The 20927-nt window shown below is 37.3% G+C and overlaps 1 protein-coding gene across 1 annotated transcript; it reads right to left on the reverse strand.

The window, feature by feature from the left end:
* Nucleotides 1-352: 352 nt before the first annotated feature.
* On the reverse strand, nucleotides 353-5873 carry LOC148010552 (potassium transporter 5-like). Its single transcript, XM_087671634.1, has 9 exons — nucleotides 5562-5873; nucleotides 4850-5075; nucleotides 3957-4205; nucleotides 3556-3606; nucleotides 3171-3431; nucleotides 3008-3060; nucleotides 2631-2745; nucleotides 2266-2520; nucleotides 353-1843 (listed from the first exon to the last, which is right to left on the reverse strand). Exons 1-9 carry the CDS (start codon nucleotides 5775-5777, stop codon nucleotides 906-908), a joined length of 2364 nt encoding a protein of 787 aa, XP_087527760.1. The 5' UTR covers nucleotides 5778-5873; the 3' UTR covers nucleotides 353-905.
* Between the last annotated feature and the right edge of the window lie 15054 nt (nucleotides 5874-20927).

The raw sequence follows: 20927 nt of genomic DNA on the forward strand, positions 1-20927 counted from the left end.
GGTGCATGTCACATGGGATACAAGCAAGGTGGTGGTCAAGTTGTGGATAGAGATGAAGGTGAGGAAGAGACTAATGAGGGTAAGAGCTAAAATATTCTTTTGAAGGGCATTTCAAGAAATTTGCCCACCTCAATGATCCAAGATAACAATACGTTTGCTTTGTTACTTTTGACATTTCAGTTCATTAAAAAGAAATAATCTTCCCTGAGGTTCTATAGAATATGTGCTTAGTGAGCCATAGGACACAGTTACTTCTCTATTTAATGCCTATGAACATGCACAACACACATGTATATAGGTATGAATATTCAGCTAAATGCATGTTCAATGTCCATAAAAGCAATCAAAAGCCACCACTTGTATGGATGAAAATCTTCTTTATATGAGGCACATGTCCAATTTGTAGACTCAAATGATTGGCACCAATGAATCTTAATAAAAGTTGACATGGCATGAAAAGAAAATGGGCATGAATATCAATGACAAGGGCTTTCAGGTTGTGATGAGGCTACATTTTACGGACATGTTTGCCATTTTGGTTGTGTCAAGTTACATGGATCCTTTTACAACTAGGAAAGCCAAACACTATCTTGTCCTTTTTGTTGGGACTTGCTTTGCATGCTTTGAGTTGCCTCCAAGATGCTTTCTTCTTCTAATTATCTTGCAGTCATCTTTTGTAAGGTCTTTAACTTGTGGACATTGCAAAGATTTTTAGAGAGAATCCATGCTAGCATTTCTAAATTTCCCAAAGATTTATGATTTGGTTATACACATCATGTCCATCCACATAGTACCCATTATTCTATGTGGATAGATTATAATACAAAACCACCAAAAAGGAAAGAAGACATCCAATTTTTGGCAAAATTGGGCTTGATAGACTATGAACAATGAAGTTGTCTCTATCATATTTGATATGTTATACCCACCTCCATCAATCGCTTGTGTGGTATCCTGAGTGATACCCGGCTCCTTCTTGCAACTCGTTGCAAGCAATCATATAGCACATTGACAACAAACCTCTTCCAAAATCCAGAATTTTCTGCAGCCTCTACCTTGCTATTGCCTAGCAAGTAAGTGACCCCAACCTCTCTGGCCCTTCTAAGAAAAGCAATCTCTGTTTCCATCTCCTCTTTCCTTTCTATCAGATTGTTGTTATTAACCATGGCATTGTCTTCGACTTCAACAACTTCCCCTGTGTTCTCTTCCATTTCCACTGTAATGCATTCAACTTCAGTTCTCAAAAAATTCTCCAAGCTCCCTAGTAATAAGGTTTCAAAATCCTGATGATCAATAGGTCCATCCATGTATCCATATCTGATCACACTCCTATACATTCTATAACTCTTAGCACCCACCCTCCTCACCAAAAACCTCTCCTCTGCTGCTATTGTTGCCACTGGTAAATGCTTAACACTCACAAAGACAATTACAGAATGCAATGCACTCATATTATCCACAAAGTGGTCAAAGATGGGTGGCACTCCCTGCACCAATTGTGCATACATCATACCTATGCCAGGCACCCTGTTGAACCCTAAATCACTCTCCAACCTGCTTACTAATGAGGCTATGGACACCTTCTTGTCAGCTTCATATTTGTATTTCTCAGCGGTGACGTGTTGCCACACTGCCATGACCATCAGAAGGAAGCCGGAAAAAACCACCGGCACCCATCCTCCTTCAGAGAATTTGTACAGGTTTGCTGAAAACAAAAGCAATTCGACTGGCATGAATACGGCAAGGAAGGCTGCAACCAGGTAAATCTTTGTTTGCCATATCATGAGCATGATGAGGGTCACCAGAGTAGTGGTCACAAGCATCACAGCAACAACAGCTATACCTGCATCATCCATCAGGTTGACTTGTCAGACAGATTGATAAAGCTGTTTAATCTCAAGGCCTTTTGCGCCAGTCACTGCAACTAGACCAGATACAACAGGCTTCCAAGGGGGTGACGCAACTGTGATGAAGGTAGAATGAACTCTTGCACTGAGATTGCTTGGTTGAAGTACGAAACACCAAATCAAAGCATACATTAGGAGAGAAGGATACATGTCATGAGAACCTTGCATATTGGATATTTTACAGCAAAGGCAATTGTAATACAAACAGAATAGAGCTCCCGTTGTTCATTTCTACAGACAACTACTTTGGATTAGTATTTAGTCTCTTTAGGGCGAATCCTGAGAATCTCATGGAGATGCATATGAAGTACATGTACTTAAACATTGCCAGGAGAAAGGTGAGCAAGTCAGTTCATACCATAAGCATTGCCGATGTATGTGGTATCCTGGAAGGTGGCTACAACGATCACACATAAGATCATCAAGATCCAGTTCATTTCGGGGATATAAACTTGCCCCATTAGCTTTGATGAGGTGTGGACAATTTTAACACGAGGAAAACATCCGAGAGCCAAAGACTGTTCTACAATGGAGAACGTGGCAGAAATCATGGCCTGGCTGGCAATAATTGCAGCTCCAACTGCTACTACAAACATCGGCCAGAAGATGGGTCCTAAAGTCCCAACAAAACAAGAAAAAGGGTGTTAAATCCTTTATTAAGATATCACTTAAACAAAAGTACTTGAATGGAGTACTTGAATGGAAACAAATCTACTTAATTACCTGGGATGGATTTGTAAAATGAATTGCTAACATTGCCAGGGTATTTTAAAAGGTAAGAACCCTGGCCAATATATGCTGCCAACAAGGCAGGGTATACTGTCGTGGTGAAAGCAATCTGCATGGTTCCATTTGTTACATGTGATGATGAGATTGTGATCATCACTGAAGGACTAGTACTCTAGTTAAAGCCTCATTTAAGTGCAACCCCCAGCATGACCATCCTAAAAAATGTACTGCATATGAGAGTGCATACACCATCATGTCCAAGCCAATGCCATGTTGTACTGGTAAGGAAACACTTTTTTCTCCATTGCTTAAATTACTCAGGGCTTTAAACATATTCTGAATGCACACCATATGAAGCGAAAAAAATTTACCCGAACGGAGGGCACAGAGAAATGCCCCAGATCAGCAAACATGGCTTCTGTGCCTGCAATATTTTAAAACCTTCAAATGGTTCAGCATAAAGTAGATAATAACTATCAAAAAGAGAAACACTTTCAGCTTATCTTGATCCTGAAGGAAAGGAAAATAGTTTACCTGTTATTGCAAGGACTATGCCACCCAAAGAAATCCAGCCCTTTTCATGGTTCTTCTGGAAGTACTTAATAATATAGTATGGGTTGAATGCACGCAAAATAGTAGCATCATGCTTAGCGATGTTATAGACGCCAATGAGACCAATAAAGGCAAACCAGGTCAAAACACATGGAGCAAATAGAAATCCAACCCTGTGGGTTCCAAACCTCTGAAGGCTGAATAACATAATTAAAACGACAATGGAGATGGAAACAACAGCATCTGTACAGAAAATTTAGGAGGATGTATCCAATCAACTTGCATTTAAAGATGCAGAATGAAATTGTAAAAGAGTGAGAAATGGTGAACAAGTGTTGTAAGAATCGACAGATGAAAATGCTTATACCTTTCTTTAAACTCGGATTCTGGGTTTGAATTCCACCTACTGCCGACAGAACTGAGGGATACAGGAGACAATATAGGAATTAGTTGATCAGAAACAACTCAATTAGGACCAATTGAAGTATTGGCAATGCATAAATCTGTGCTTGAAGATGTCTTAAATTAGCTAATTCTAAGCTATAATCTGACTTGACTGCTGATGCCACATCAAATAAGAGATAATCATAACATGTATATTAGCACAAGATGGAAATCCAGCTTGGTACAACAACGGTCAGAACAGCACTTCTATCAGCATATAAACGCAGACTGATCAAGATTCAAGACAAAACGATAAGTCCAGTGCAGTTAGGAAGGCTGGTTATAGTACATACAGTTATAATGCCAGGATATCTAAGAACTCACCTGAAATGGCAGGTGTCAACACGCCATCTCCCAAGACTGCGGATGTACCCAGGAGAGTGATAATTAGGAGCAGTGTTTTAGCACATTTACTTCTCTCGAGATATTCTTTGATGCTTGCTCCTCTCGTGGAATCACGGTTTGGGATTCTCAGTTTGTATCCTGACAATCCTTCATCTTCCACTTGTCCATTCTGCAGACTGCTAACCTTTGCATGACGGCAGATGAGCGAATACAGTGCAAAGGTTCCACCTGTTAAACATCAGCACTCAAGTCCTTGATGAGAGAGTAGAATTATATTGTTGTTCTCTATGCTATTTTCATCTCGGTGCTAGACTGTAGCATCAGATGATGAGAACACAACTAGTTAAATGAACTTTTCAAATCTTTCCCATAGTGGATGACAAGAAATGACTACTGTGAAGAAAGTTTTGTGCACAGTATTCTCTTGCTTGAATGAGTGGCTTGCTACTTGGCCTCAATGTTCAAGGCTGCTACTGCCTTGAAGGGAATTATAAGTTACCCTTCAAAGCGTTAACACCTATTCCCTTGCTAACATGCTTGTATGTATCTCCTAAAAGGAATCCTATCTAGATCAGTTAGTATTTCTAAGATTTCAATGCATGGCGTTATTGGTTGTGGAAAGATTACCAAGTTTACTACATGAACTGCAGTAGAATCAATACATGCATAGATCATACTAACACAGCTACACACATCACCCTTAGGAACCTCAAGGCACTATATCCTGCTTGTGTGTGTGTGTGTGCGCGCGCGCATGCATGCGTGTTTGCATTTTATATGCAGGCTCAAATAACTTTAAAAACTCATTAACATTAAGCTGAAGTTGAGAGGCCAAGTAACCCAGAACAAAACTTGAAAACAACAAAGTATACCATTTCCATTGTCATTCGCCTTGAGCACAATGAAGACATACTTGATCAAAGGTATGAGAGTGAGTGAATAGATAATCAACGACAATGCCCCCAGCACATCCTCTCTGTCTGGAGTGGAATCTGGAAATGTGCTGCTGTAGACATACAAAGGGGAGGTACCCACATCCCCATAAATAACACCGATGCTTTGAAAGGCCAACTTGAGTATGTCTGCTGTTGAAAGGGCCTGCATTTTTCAATAAATGATGATAAAGAACAGAATTATGAGTTGCACAATATACGTAAGTGGTGGAACAGCAAGCTAATATTATGTTTTGATATATGTCACAGCCCCCTAATCTAGCAAGGTTAGTAAAATACAAGAGCTAGCTGGATGGTTAGTGATCAAATTACAAAACCAACTCTTAATAAGACACTGCACATAAAGATAAAGAAGTAATTTGCAATTACAAATCTATGGTGGTGTTCAACACTAAACTGCTCATGTTATGCTGAAAATGTGCAGCTGGCGCCTCTTAGGCAATGTTGCAGGTAGCTGGATGGCTGGTAATCAGACTAATCATGATATAATTAATTTGGCTCGTCTGTGTCTGGATGGATGATGATGAGAATAATCATATGAAGTTGATTAAAATGCACTTAGCTGGATGGATCAAATCATGTACCATGGATCGTGCCGAGATATAAGCTGTTGTAAGCTATGGGGGTTTACCTTGGCGGGAGGATGATCAATATCCAGTGAGCCATGGACGCCAGGGACAAGGTTGGCTTCTCGATCAAGGGAGTCCAATTTACTGATGAGTGTTGGGCATCTGTGACCATCACTTCCACCACCATCATCATCATCACTACTATGTTTTTGATCAATATGGATTGCTTGATTTTGATCATAATCAGCTGCTGCTGAGGGCTGCCCCAATACAGCCATGGATTGTATTATATTATATAATATGTGTATAATCAGAAGGTAGTTGCTCAGAATAAGCAGCTGAAACGAGAAGACGGGGGCGGCTTTGCTTTATAGTCAATCCTTGAATCTTGATACATCCCACCTCTCTCTCTCTCTCCGCGTCCAGTCCGTGTGGCAATTCTTTTATAATTTTTGTTTTTTTGAAAAGCTCTAAATGGCATGAAAAACCTCATAAATTTTGCTCATTTTTTCCCGAAATGGCATGAAAATTTCTCGTAATTGTTGCTTTTCTTTCCTCCCGAAATGGCACGAAAAATTCGACAATCAGTCACATGAATTTTAGTAGTCCGGGTTTCGTAAACAAATGAATCTCTTCTTCTTCTTCGTGTTTTTTGGGTGTGAATGGCAGAGAAAGCCGATTCAGTGTTGAAGATTCCTCTCGCTTCATTAAAGCCTCCCCCAGCGGCCCTCGCCATCGATGATCACAGGGATTTATTCGATGTACATAATGTTTTATTTTATTTTTATTTTAATTAACTTCATAATTAACTCAATATTCTGCTAATATGTTATGACTTTGAAATTTGCACGATCAGGCGAGCAGGTGGTATGTTATGACTTCGAATTTTGCACGATCAGGCAAGCAGGTAGATTGTTCATCTCGCATCACGCTTTCTTTCTTGTATTATTTAATTAAACTAATAAATAAATATTTACAGCCCTTTTTTTTAATTAGTTGAAGTTTAATAAGTTTTTGCATAAATCGAGGCCATTAAATTTTCTTCCCATTTTGTGTATTTCTTTTCCTTCCTTTTATCTTTATTTTGTGATAGCAGTCGGGCAAAAACTTTAGCCTTTGAGGAAGAGGAACTCCCAACTACTCATCATCGTTTGATAAGGAAGTGTCCTCTATTGACACTATATTTTATATATAATTTTAAAAAATATAACTATATTTTGAGATATTTGAAGAGGATTTGGTTTGTTTTTCCAAAAATTTGAGAACGATTTTCTCAAGGTGAACAAGTTCTAGGTTGAAGCGAACGTGGGCCCCTGTGCCTGTCTTTTCCGAACCCTGTTTCAAAGGCCTCAAAACCAAACATACAACCACAATTATGTGTGCCCTTGTCTTGTATTTGTTGCAACCATTATCAATTTATATTTTTATCAATAATATCAATTATCATGCATTGTTATTACAATGTTAAAAATCTAGGTTCATCCCTCTTTTCTCCAAAGTCATACTAAAACATTAATAATTATTAGATTAGAGGAGGAGGACTTTTCTTCTTAATATATCATGACTCATTAAAGGAAAATATTTGACTTTTCAATGTATGTTTGACTTTGAGGCATTAAAGCCTTCTATACCCTTGGATATTTGTATGAGGAAAACAACCCCTCGCTTTAAGGTTGCATTTACATAAGCTCTTTGGGGTGGACATAGAGTTTTTTGTTTTTTGGAGGACTTGTGTAAACATGTTGCGTCTCTAATATTCTCATTGTTCCCTCTTAATCGTGGAGCAAAATTATTGAGTCAAACCTCATTAAAGTGCATTATTGCTAGACCATCAGAGTACGTGCATGAAATAAAACAACATTGGCACCTAGAAGAGTGGCAAAGATTCATTAGTATAGAGTTAACCAAATACCATGTTTGCCACTTTAAGAAGAAAAAATGCAATTGCAATACACATTCACTTGAAAAGGATGAGTTTGCATGTTTAAGTTTAAGAAAGCATCAATTTTGAGCATTCAATGTACCACATTACTCTTGCTTTACAAGATTCATGGCCATGTTTTGGAAAGTCAAAAAGACATGCAAGTGTAATTTGTTTGTGCACGACTCTAGGCCATGTTTTGGAAGAAGAGACAAGACATGCACATGTAACTATTTTGTGCCCATGACCCAGCGGGAGAAATATTGTTCTCATCAACTTGTCCCATGAGGCCTAGTTGTTCATCTGCTCTCCTATATTTGTGGTAGAAAAAGCCTATATGTGATTAGAAAAGACCCTCAAATTGTCCCACTAGAGGCTTAACTTCATTCCTTATCAAATCTCAAGAGCATATTGAGTTGCCTAAATGTTAAGATAGTTCAAAGCGACTATTAGAGCAAGCTTCACCCTTGATATGGGAGATAAAAGGGGAAATCCATACACATAATTGATAATTGGACAATATAAACCAATTACAATACTAAGGCCTACCACAACCAACTTACTCTTTCAATAGATATACAAATGCACATGAACGATAATTTATGTTCCCAAGTAAAAATAGAAGTAAAACATAGTTGAGTTGGTCATCCCTATCACATGGAAATCTTTATGCAAATGTCTTTTATGTTTTTAACAGATTGAATACAACTAAATTCAAGTGAACTCAATGCATACATAGTTGTCACGTAAGCCCGTGACATTCATTTGAAAAAGTTTCTTATATCACATGCATTCAGGCCCTATAAACAAATCCCTTGCATACATATTTGAGATAATGTATAGACCCACTAGTGTAGAGCATGTCCTTTTTACTAAAAAGGTCTATGAATGTGTACTTTTTCTATTAAAAGTAAACCAACTCCTCTATATAAGACTCATTATCAAGGCATCCCTATGATGTACTCATGGGTCACAATATTTAAAAACACACCATCTATGCACTTATGTAATGTCATGATACATTCAAGAAAAGTGCCTACCCTAAGCATGCAAGCATCATTTAGTTTTACATTCATCTTGTTTAGCACGATGCGCAATGTTTTTTTAACATCTAACTAGTAACCCTCTACTCTCCATTCTTGTTTGATTTAGTCTTTATTATGTTACAATTGAGGCGTTGGACTTTATGTCATGTTATCAACATTCTTTATAGTTATATTTTGTCTTCTTATCATGTTCTCCCCTAATCACATGCATTGCACAAGTGATGCCTTGAAGGCAAGAACTTGTTATATATAATGACTTATATTGAAGGATAATGTAATGTGTGATATTCACCAATTGGCCAATTTTTCCTAAAAGGAAGAATCAAGGTTTGCAAGTTGACTTTGCACAAAATGATATTTTTGAAAGAAGATTTGCCAAATTTTACTAAGGTTTTAGAATATTGGCATAGGATGAATCACTACAAATACCATGAATATTCTATACATAAGAGTTTTAGGCATATCCCTTAGGACATATACTACAACCTTGATTTTATAAGGACTCGTCCAAAGTTTATGATCTCAAAAATTGAGGATGTTACAATCATCCCTTGTCATATTCATTGAAGATCCAATGATAAAGGATATTGCTTGTTTCATCCCCCAAAATTGTAGGACACCATGCTCTCTTTAAACCTTATGTACTTGCAATTTGGAGAGATGTAGGAACATCGAAAGCACACAATTAAGGGAAATACTTAAGACTATAATACTTTAGCATAGTTGCAAAATTGCAAACATGTAAAAGCTTAGTATAGTGTATAAAATTGCCTCAAAAGGGTATGTGTGCACATTTATAGTCCATGGAGGTCAAATACAGAAGCTAGAAATCATGAGCTATTATTCAGTAGTCATCTAATTGTCATGAGAAGTACATTTATCTTTGAAATTAAATCAAATCACATGATTTCTTGTGTAGTTAGAGCTTGGTCGGTTAACCACATTGCTACACATACCATCTCCAACAAGAATGTCACTCTAATATCATGGATTTCATTATATTAATGGTAACATGTTAATGATGTTGAGTGTTTTATGTCTAGTGGGGTGAGGCTTTTCATCTGTGTATGCAATGGGAACTGCATGGAGTTCTATGCTTCTTGGGTTTCTTTTCTTTTTCACCTCTTTTTAGGCTAATATATCTATGGGTCACTCTATTATAAAGGCTAGCCTAATCTGGATCCTCCAAGTTTACTTGGATTATTGTGTTTGATGCTAGGCTTGTATTTTGGGAATGCATTAACTATCTTGTAGTAGTTTCCTTCCTAGCTACCCTTATATGTTCACTATGGCACTATGTTTGTCTAGCTTTTTGTGTGTGTGTGTGTGTGTGTGTGTGTGTGTGTGTGTGTGTGTGTGTGTGTGTGTGTGTGTGTGTGTGTGTGTGTGTGTGTGTGTGTGTGTGTGTGTGTGTGTGTGTGTGTGTGTGTGTGTGTGTGTGTGTGTGTGTGTGTGTGTGTGTGTGTGTGTGTGTGTGTGTGTGTGTGTGTGTGTGTGTGTGTGTGTGTGTGTGTGTGTGTGTGTGTGTGTGTGTGTGTGTGTGTGTGTGTGTGTGTGTGTGTGTGTGTGTGTGTGTGTGTGTGTGTGTGTGTGTGTGTGTGTGTGTGTGTGTGTGTGTGTGTGTGTGTGTGTGTGTGTGTGTGTGTGTGTGTGTGTGTGTGTGTGTGTGTGTTACAACAACTACAAATTTCAAACTTAGTAGCAAGGAGAGTATTTCTTATCAGGCAAGGCTCACAATCATCTAGGTAATGAAAGTTCAAGCAAGTCCATGTAGAGCCTATAGGTAAGTTGCTCACCATGAAGAGATAAAAGTATAGGAAGAGAGAAAGTAGAGAGGGAGCATAAGGAGAGTGTACATAGACAAAGATGTGGAGCATGTAAACATATAGAGGGAACATAAGGAGAGTGTACATGGTGGCAATGTTCATAAGGGCATGGGTTAGGGGCCATTGTGGCCCCCAACCATGGGAAGGGGGGTGGCATAATGGTCACCCCCCCTCTTGGGTCCTACATTAGGGTTTGATAGGAGCACTGGATCCCCATGGGGCCTACTAATCATAGTGCCCCCATAGGAGTGCTATCCATAAGGGCGAAAGGAGTAGAAGCGAAGGTGTAATTTTTTCAAACTATGATTTTTTAATAAATAAATTAAAGTTGTTGATAAATAAGTTTTCTAGTAAACATGTTTCTAATAAAACTAAGAAATTTGTAAAAGAGAATTAGAATTTTTTTAACATAAAGTAAGGTTTTAATAAACATTATTTTAATAAATATCTTTTTGTTTCCATAGGGATTGAAACTTTTTAAAATAAATTTTCAAGCTTAATTAGGTATGTCCCCCCGCCCGCCAAATTTAAAACGATTTTTAAGAAAAAATCAAATGAGGATGACCATGCTCCCCCTCGCCCCAAGCAATAATATTTTCAAAAAAACCTATTTTTTATGTAAATTGGGGCATCGGTGACATGGGGGGAAAGGGGAGGCAAGGTGATATCCCTAATCCCCCCTGGCCATATATTTCAAATGTCCCCCCCCCCCCAAATTTTTTAATAACATTTTCACACTATAAATTGTATAATTTTCAAGCATTTAAATATGCATCATAAAATAGTAATTTGGCATAACTTTATCTAATAATCTGCTCACCACAATACAAACCACATGAGTATCTTTCTATCTATCTACTTGACATAATGTGACTAGTATCGCACATATACCTCATGTAATAAGTTACAGCTCATATGGAAAATAAATAAAATTTACAATAAATAAAATCAATTTCACTTCATAGTGAGTTCCAATAAAATACCATAATAAATATTTCCACAACTTTCGAGGGCTAAAAAGCAAGTGTCCCTAGTTGATAGAACAAAGAAAAGTGCAAGGGTAGCCAACCTCATACTAGTGCTATCGCATGCAATGAATCCACAGTTTCTTACGGAATAAGATTTTAGGGATTTTACATGAACCATTACCTCATGCGGCAAATCTATGCTCATGGGATATTTAATGTGATTGTGAGTGATAGGCATTTATTAGCTAGCATTGATTTTTGAATCCATTGAGGTTCTTCCACAAAATAGTTTGAAATTCTATACTTTACTAGATCCCTATGATACTAATTTTTGATTCTAGTGTGGTCTAGTCATGGTCAAAGATTAATTTTGGGATTAAAATTTATGTATCTTCCTTCAACAGAGGGGGGTAATCTTCAACAGGTGTATAGAGCTCAATTTGGGCAAGATTGCAGGTATTCATTGCTTTCACTCTCTCATTCATTCAACTCTCTCTTTCTTTCTCTTTGTGTTTCCCCTTTTCTACTATCTTTATCGTAGGGTTTGATGTTAATAGCTTTAAGATCTATTGCCGCATCACTTAAGACAAGGTAGAGCAAAGATTCTATAGCTCAATTTATAGGTAAATTTGATATATTTCATGTTCCCTAAATTTATGCATTTGATTAGTTACTTTTTCGTTTGCTAGGATCGATGTTTTCTTTTTTCCATCATATGCAATGGGTTTTGATGAGCATTGATTCAATCTTGTCTTTAGCAAGTTAGCGTATGTGGGTAAATTTACCCTATTTTATGTTGCTTTAATTTATGTACATGACAAGTTAGTTTTGGTTAAGAGGAATTCATCATTTCAATAATTCAACCATTTTTTCTTAAATCTATGATTATCAATAGATTTTGATTATCATAATTAAAAAAGCAATTGTTGTTGGAGTAATCAACACAGCAGTGCATATTTGGACCTCCATGCCATTTGACCATGATACTTAAACACCAAACATAAAGTCTATTGTGCGACAAAGTACCTAGAATTCAAAAGGAAAGTTAGCATATCTATCCCAAAGTTAAAAAATAGTCCATTAAGAGAGTAAAATTTTACCTAAAAGCTAGGTCTCTTGTTGTGACTCAATACTCTACTATGTCAGGACTGTGAGTGATTTTCAATGTTCAAGTTTTATTTAGAATCCTTATTACGTAATCCTTTGATACACATTTTATGACATATGTGCTTTTAGTACATCTCAATCCTTTTTATTCCTTGAATATATGCATAAAAATTGCAATTGGTATGGACCAGCTTAAGTATACATCCATTGATCTAGTGCTTGGCTTCATAGAGTTCTATATGTGCACTAAAATTTTTGTACTACAATGTGCAAAATGTTGCTACAATACAATGACCATTCTATGATATTGAGATTCAGTATATACATAGACTTAAGGGTTCCATATTCTTGACCCCCCTCAGCAGTATATACTTGGAGCCATAGAAAAAAACAAGATCCTCTATGAATTGCTTGTCGCTCAAAAAGTAATCAAATCAAATTTTGATGTGGCAATACTTAAAAGAGCTTGTGAAACTCTCAACATTTTACCACTCATAACAAATTAAGGGTATACTTCAATAAATACAAGATAATTAGTTACATAGATACCATGAATGTTAATTATGTGTTATATGGATAATATGATACAAGAGTTACATGGATCATGGTCAAATGGCATGGAGGTCCAAATGGACACATAGGATTGACACATTAGAGTATTTCTACGCCGCAACTTCTAACAAATCCATATCATCCAACACCAAGGAATTACCCACCTCCACAAAATTGTCAATTGAGTTATGTGCTTCACCTAAACCTTGCATAATACCTCCATGTTATAGAAACACAGCCCTTCAATAGCAATCAAAATAACTAGACATTAATATGGATTCTCGCAACAAAAAGAGAGAAAATCTATCTACAAGGTAGAATATATGCAGTGCTTTGAATTTATCTACAAGATAGGATATATGCACTGCTCTATTGATTACTCTAACAACAATTGCTTTTTTAATTATGATAATCAAAATCTATTGATAATCATAAATGGATGATATAGATTTAAGACATGCCTGATAGTATATAGGATGCATACATCCATGCATCCACTTGAGAGGAGGGGGAAGGTACCTCGCTTCCAACAATGGTTGATAGAGTATATGTGTATCCTTGTAGTTTATAATGAAATTTTTGAACATACATAGATCATATCCTTTTTTTGAGATATGACACATAAATGTGCACACGTGTTTGGAGAGAGAGAAGCCTTGTTAACATAGGAGGAAATAAAGATAAAATATGAGCAAGAAAAGGTGAGATTTTTAACTACCATATATTTTCATGTAACAAAACTTGATCGTAGGATCAAAATGATTCATATACCTACCCTCTTTGAAGTCTAGCCTCTAGGGGCGACTTTCTTGGGGCCTTTGGACTCCTCGAGACCTGATGCACCCTACAGCGAATGTGTCAAAATCGATTCTCCTAGAAAAAGAGTTGAAAGGGAACTATGTCATTTTTAAAGCAAAGAAGAAACTTCTATTTTTATCAGAAAAGATGGTCCCTCCTCTCCACCATTGAAAAATCCAAGGAAGGAATGAGAGTCCTTATTAGCTTATCGACTCTTTGTATTAATCATTACCATCTATTATTGCATGTACTTTTCTTGATAAAAAATAAGATATTTTGTTATATCATAATAAATATAAATTTATTAAATAAATTTATGATTTGTGTAAGTATGGTAATAATGTGTGGTGTGTGAACGACACATTTCTATATGTTGGTGTAATTTAATTTAATTATGTTAACACATGGTGCATGCACTTATGATCATGTATAGCTGATAACGTAACTCATATCCATACCTCTTACTAGTTTCGATGCATGTGCATGTTAAACATAAACTAATAGTTGTGTGTTCCAAGAAATAAATAATTTTTTTACTTAAATTAATTGAATTGAGTACACATCACAGAAGACTACACACACACTCTCTCTCCATTATTAGAGAGTATATAAAAGTTTTGGCTTTCCAAGCTATCATGTTGTAGTACTCGTAGCAAGACACATAAGCCTATGGAGGAGTTTCCTTGGCATGTAAAAATTGAATAATAAAGTTCATATATTTGTTAGTGGATTATAGTATGTTTTGCATAGATGGCTATTGGTTGTGTATCAGTATATAGGTCAATGAGAAACCCCTCTATAGTCTTTTTGGGAAAAAAAAATACCAATAGATCCCTAGTCCAAATTCTAAGGCCCCAAACCACTTTTTTAGCAAAAAAGTGGCTCTAAACACCAAACTTCAGATCAAGGATCGATTACCATCTTTTTTTCTTTTAAAAAATGGTTGCCTATTGGCTACCTAATGGGCATGTGTGAGAAGTCATACCGCATTTAGAGATAAAGTTTGGTATTTTTAAAATTATCGTATATAAAATTATAGATGAATCAAAAATTGAGAAAATAACATTTTGTGATTACTAGCCCTTAGAAAATTTCCACCACAAATATTGTACAAAGGAATCAAGAGTAAAGTTTGCAATAAGAAATGGAAAAGTTTTGCATGTTTTTCCTATTGAAATTGACAATGATAGAAAAAATTGCACCGTTAATAATATAACAAAGATGCACATTAAAGCTGAGAGTGAATGAGGAGAGTAAAAACTTAATTCATACTCTTAAATGAGTACAATGATTTTGCAATTGATCATAGTCACATGTCTAGTGCATGATGTCGCATGGAATTTACACAGGGGTTCGCGAAAGTCACTCGCCATAGGGACGCTTTGTGTGATGGGAGAAATCAACATAAAATAATTATCCAAAAGATATTTAGATTCAAGACAAATGAGAAAAAAAATTCTTTGATTAAAGATATAGACAAGATACAGGTTCAAATGACTTTCAGATATTATCAAAAGATCTCGGGAAAGACAAGGTCGAAATCTCGAACTAAGAGACAAGAGAAGAAGGTGGAATGTCACGTTTGAGGAAAGATTTTCAAGGAAGGCAAGGAGTACCAAGCTCGAACTCAAGCCACTCTTGTAGAATTTGACAATGGGAACTTCGAAGAGGGCAAGGAGCTCATAGCTCGACTCAAAAGCCACTCCCATGGAACTTGATGATGACCTTCAAAGTAGGCGAGAAGCTTAAAGCTCAACTCAAGCCACCTTCATAAGCGACTCGATGGCAAAAACTTTAATGTAGGCAAGGGGCTTAAAGCTCGACCTCAAGCCTTCTCTCTCAAATTCAATGACAAGAACTTCGAAGAGGGCGAGGGATACAAGCTCCACCTCTAGCCTCTCTTACATGATTTTGATGGCACTCCTCTCCTTCCCTAAGAGCACCACTAGTGCCTCTTATATAGTTTTTCAAGCAACGTTATGCTTTTGACTTTTTCATAAAAGCTTAAGGCTTTTAATGCCTTAGCTTTACAAAGGCTAAAAATCAAGTATTTTCTTTTAGTAAGGCTTTTAATGAAAAGAATAAATTTTTAAAGTTAATGCTTTGTTTTTTGAAAGCACTGTCATAATCAAGTGCCTGACATCATCAAAAGAAACCATTGAACATGCTGCCCAATTAGGCCACCTTCATTGCCATTATCAACGAAAACCATTGCCAATCATTTGCATCAATATTAATGCCATCTGCCATCATGTCTCTCCACCGTCAACGTTCAGAACTCTGTCACGTCCAATCTCGTGGAATATGTTGTCATTATTTCTTGTGAAATGTCCAATGGCCTTACATACATTGAATGCTGTCAGCTTTGCCCACTGCTACCATTACCACATAAATCTTCCCAAGAAATACACATGCAAGCTGTAGATCACATATTGGATTTCTTGTATCAGCAACTTCTTGATAGCATGCCAAGTCTCAGGTGTGGTAGCATCCAACAGGGATGCAATTGGCTCAGTAAGAGCATTTTCAAGATGTTTCTCAAAATCGTTTGAGAGTTGTGCTAGCTTTTCACTTTGCACTGCAGATTCATGTGCATCAATGTCTCTCTACAGTTTATCTCAAATTTTACTACAATCCCAGTCCAAAATTTGGACAAATGCATAAGTACACCCCTTGATCAAACTCTGCCAAGCAGACCTGACTAAGGTCATGTGAGCATACAGTTATGCTTCAAATGTTTACGATATCCATGTCAAATCTTAGTTTCCCTCTTTTTTGGTGCATTCGCTTCAGATTTCTCCTTCAAAGCTTTGAAACAAAGCCTTCATTGTCATCACCAGCTTGGTCAAGCTCCTGCTTGAATCTACTAAAAGCTTTCATTCTATGGTATCCTAATATTGATTGGTAGGCAGGATAGAGCATTTCCAAAACTTTTTTTCAATAGCTCTTTTCGGACACCTTCATCAAAAAAGTTAGCCTTATAATGACCTGTTGCATCATAACCTAATCATCAATGACAATTGTCAATTTGGCCACTATATTCTACAATCTAGTAGTTGTCGACACTTTGAAGGCCGTTGCTATCGTTGGATGATGGACATTCGTCGTTCTATAGACACGAAAATGCTAAGCATCTTTGCGCAAATTCAGAGCCCTACTATTTTTCTGTTGTGAAAGCATATTGTGCAGAAAATCACCTTTTGGCAAACGAAACTTCTTTACGTTATCCGCAGAAGAAAATGCAAAAGAATGATCAAATGGGTCATTGCAAGAGCACATACTGACTTCTTGTGGAATGTAAGAGTTGACATGACCTTGCTTGCTGCAAGATCCCCAAAACTTGATGGTTGTATCATGAGACCCTGTCAGAACTTGTGGATCCGTGGCTTGAGTAATAATAGAGCACATAGTGTTTTCATGTCCAGATAGTGCAAAAATCTAGGTCTTTGTTTGCATGTCCCAAACTCAGCAAACAGAATCATGCCCTCCTATCATCAAAATGTCAAGTGTGAGATGTGGCGATAGGCAATAAATTCCACTTAAATGTCCATGATATGAGCGGATAACCTTGTTGTATTCAAGGTCCCAACATTTTACTTGCTTATCATTGCCAACAGAGAACATGTAAAGAAATCTTAGACTAACTGCAAGCCCTCGTACTTGCTCAATATGCCCTTATAGCTTTTGTAGGCTACTGAATGTTGAATCAATTTCACATATGAAGAGACATATCATCTGCACTAGTAACATCTGAATAGCAAGTCGCATAAGGAAAGTCCAAAGTCAAGCTCCATTTCACAATAATAACCATAGCTTGATGGTTTTAAAGACACTCATCAACAAGCTATTGAAGGAACAACATTGTTATCTCTGGAATATGTGGTATTCTGATTAGTAGGCTCTTCAAACCATAACTCATAAAATGTTTTACAAACAAGATCCTTCTTCTTCAAGAAATACTCATTGATGATGTAAAACTTACAACCTTTTCCTTTGATCCTTGAGTCTTCAAAACTGATACCTTTTTATGAACCTGTTTTTCCATGCAATATGCCCTATCAAGAATATGCTTTGGAAGAGAATTTGGCACCCAATCATTCATGTGCTTTGCAAATTAAAATCCATGCAATGCAATCAATCAAACGATGCTTCCACACAAAAATTTATGAATGCACTAAAAAAAATGCTCCTAGCCTATCTACATGTACTCGTGCATCATGCAAAATGCAAACAAAAAGACACACACAACAAAAAACAAATTCCTAATGACGCTAACTAATGAGATCAAAATCATGGTGAAAAACTCCACCCTCAGGTTCGCAGTGGTGGACGCGCAGCATCACGACATTCACCCCCTCCAAACCTGCACATTCTCTGAATGGGCGCCACAGCTATCCATTCTCATCACCGCCAAGCTCAATGGTCAATGCGATCTCCTCATCTTCTTCAAAATCATTTGCAATTTCTACATCCTCATCAACATCATCTCCTGGCTCAAATCCATCATAATTTTCATCATCCAACTCCTCAATCACATAGGTTGCATCATTTCTTCTCTTGAATAATTTGATTCTCTTCCCTACAATTGAAATCCGCAAGGCCGTACCATCAAGCTTTGCTAAGGAATACATAGCATTGTCATGTACATGCTGCACCAAATAAAGCCTAAACCATCATCTTGAAACCTTGCGGATAGCACTATATTGGTTGTCTAGACTATCGTCATAGACCAATACTCGATCTTCCTCCTCAATCTCTCTAGGTCTCAATTTGTGTCTGCTATCACATTGGTCTTTGTTGCAAATTCTGGCCTCTTTGAGCTTTTGTATAGCTATCTCAATATCTTCAAATCTCCTCTTCAACTAACGAATACGAAGAGCCAAAAGATCCTCTCTAGTCATCTCATCTTATTGCCACGGTAAAGCACTCCAAGTAAGTGTACAAGTCTCTATAGGCATGAGTGACTTCTACATCAACTCGACTTGCATATATCCTATAGTCACATTGTGAGTAGTGTAATCAGCCCATAATACGTAAGGCAACAACCTAGCCACTCTCTGATCCGACCGTCCACCGCATGCTTTGGCCAAGGTTTTCACTATTGGCGGATGGCCTCTTTCGCTCTTTCCATTGCCTTTTAGATTATATACTAAAGTCAAAGAAAGCTTAATGCCAAGGCAAGAGAAAAAATCCCTAGCCTCATCATCATCCAACTCACCTCTATCCACAGTACTTTTCCCAATTCATCCATACTTGCAAATAACATCCTCCAACAGAAACTTACAAACCACTGAAGTAGACTTTGTCCTCGATGCTCTTTCTTCCACTTGATTTGCTAGATCTTCTCATGCCAAAACAATATAACGCATCTTCCAAAATCTAATAGGAATATTAATCAAATCAAGAACCCACTTGAAGTGTATACATAGCAGGTAGATAGGGTGAAGCTCATCTCTATGCCTCATTGAAGGAAACAACAGACAATCAGTGCATGTCTCAACAAACTATGAGATATATATGTACATGCCTCTCCACCAATAGCACTCTTTAATCTTCTCATAGGTTGCCCAAACAGCTCGATGTCCAGCCCAAAGACTTTCATGAAATTCTTTCATGATCCGCACTTGTGAAGCTCTGTCATATACAACTCTCAATGGCTGTCCTCCTCACTTTCATGGATGCTTCCAAAGTAGCCCACTTCGCAAGAAGAAACAATAATCTTTTCTCCTGATCTTCTTGAATTCTGCATCAGTCTATCCATCCTATCTAGACATGGTACTCAAATAACAACCAATCTTTAAATACTCTCATGTATACAAAGACTCATCAAAGATTTCCAAAGCAGATACATGACAAATATGATCAGCATGCATGGTTGAAAGATTAGCCCCATCATCAACATCATCAATGCAAGAAAAATCCATGTCATCATACCTCGCTCGTGAAAGCATATCAACTACTGGGTTGTCTTTACCTACTATGTACGTGAACTCAGGATTCATGGATTTTATGTATCCAATCCACCTAAGTATGGCAATATATGGAGTAGAACAACTCGTGATCATACCTAGAAGAGGCAAGCAATCGGTCTTGACCACCATAGCAGCATCAATGAAGTACTCTTTATCATTCTTGAGAGCTGTGACAACTCCCAAGAGCTTCCTCTTAATCTATGAATACCTACGCTGCCACTCATTTAGGACTTTTGCCCCAAATCGAATAGTATACCTATTCCCATATGCATCGTCTTGGCCAACATCCCATTCAATGCCGATAGTACTAGTATCAATAGTAAGAACAATAGGTCTCCCACTCTCATAATCTACTTTCCAAAGTGTTGGAGTAACTCTCAACAATCTCTTTAGCTTCTACATAGCTTTAGTGTATCTCATGTCCCAAGAAAAACGCTGCCCTTTCCTCAAGAGCTGGTAGAGATCATTTGCAATATGAGCAAAATGAGGAATCCAAATAAGATAAAACACACAAGCTCCAAGAAACCTGCAAACCTTTGAAGTAGAAGAGCAAGTGTCCACAATCTTCTCTATGGCATCAACCTTTGCAGGGGAAGGCTTCTTGCCATAATAACCACGTCCAACAATCAAAACCTCTCTAGCACCAAAAATAGAATTCAACCTTGACAAGGCCAAATTCACTTCCTCTAGCTTGCAAAGAATCCTCTTAACATCTCTATTATGTGTGGCCACAAAGATCTTGCATCCATGATCATCCAAAGTTTCGTCCTTCTCTTTCTCCAAACAGCCTTTAATAGGTAGATCATCAATGAAAGGCATAGTAAACTTTGGAATAAAATCCCGTAAGACCTTAATCATCCCATTCATCACATGAGCAACTAAATTAGTAGCTCCTTATGAAAGCGTACACATCCGAACAAGGCCTAAAGGTGTCTTCATCATAGTCAAATCTCTACTCTCAAGGGCAAGTTGGAATTGGTTATAACCGGAATAAAGATCACCAAGTGAATAGATAGCACATCCAGCACAAGCCTCTCCAAACTCATCCACAATAGGTCATGCACCAACATTTTGAATAGTGACCCTATCCACTGGTTGTAAGTCATGTATGAATTTGAGTGTCCCATTCTTCTTAGGAATTGTGAACCATCTATTAGAAAATGGAGTTGAAGATGGTTCTAGAATCCCCATCCTGATCCGTTTATTCAAAAGCTCCACCAATTTGAGAAAGTGAGCTC

Source organism: Lygodium microphyllum, chromosome 29 (genome assembly GCF_053477565.2).
Source record: "Lygodium microphyllum isolate KBCC chromosome 29, Lygodium_microphyllum_v1.1.10, whole genome shotgun sequence".
Classification (NCBI taxonomy): Eukaryota; Viridiplantae; Streptophyta; class Polypodiopsida; order Schizaeales; family Lygodiaceae; genus Lygodium; species Lygodium microphyllum.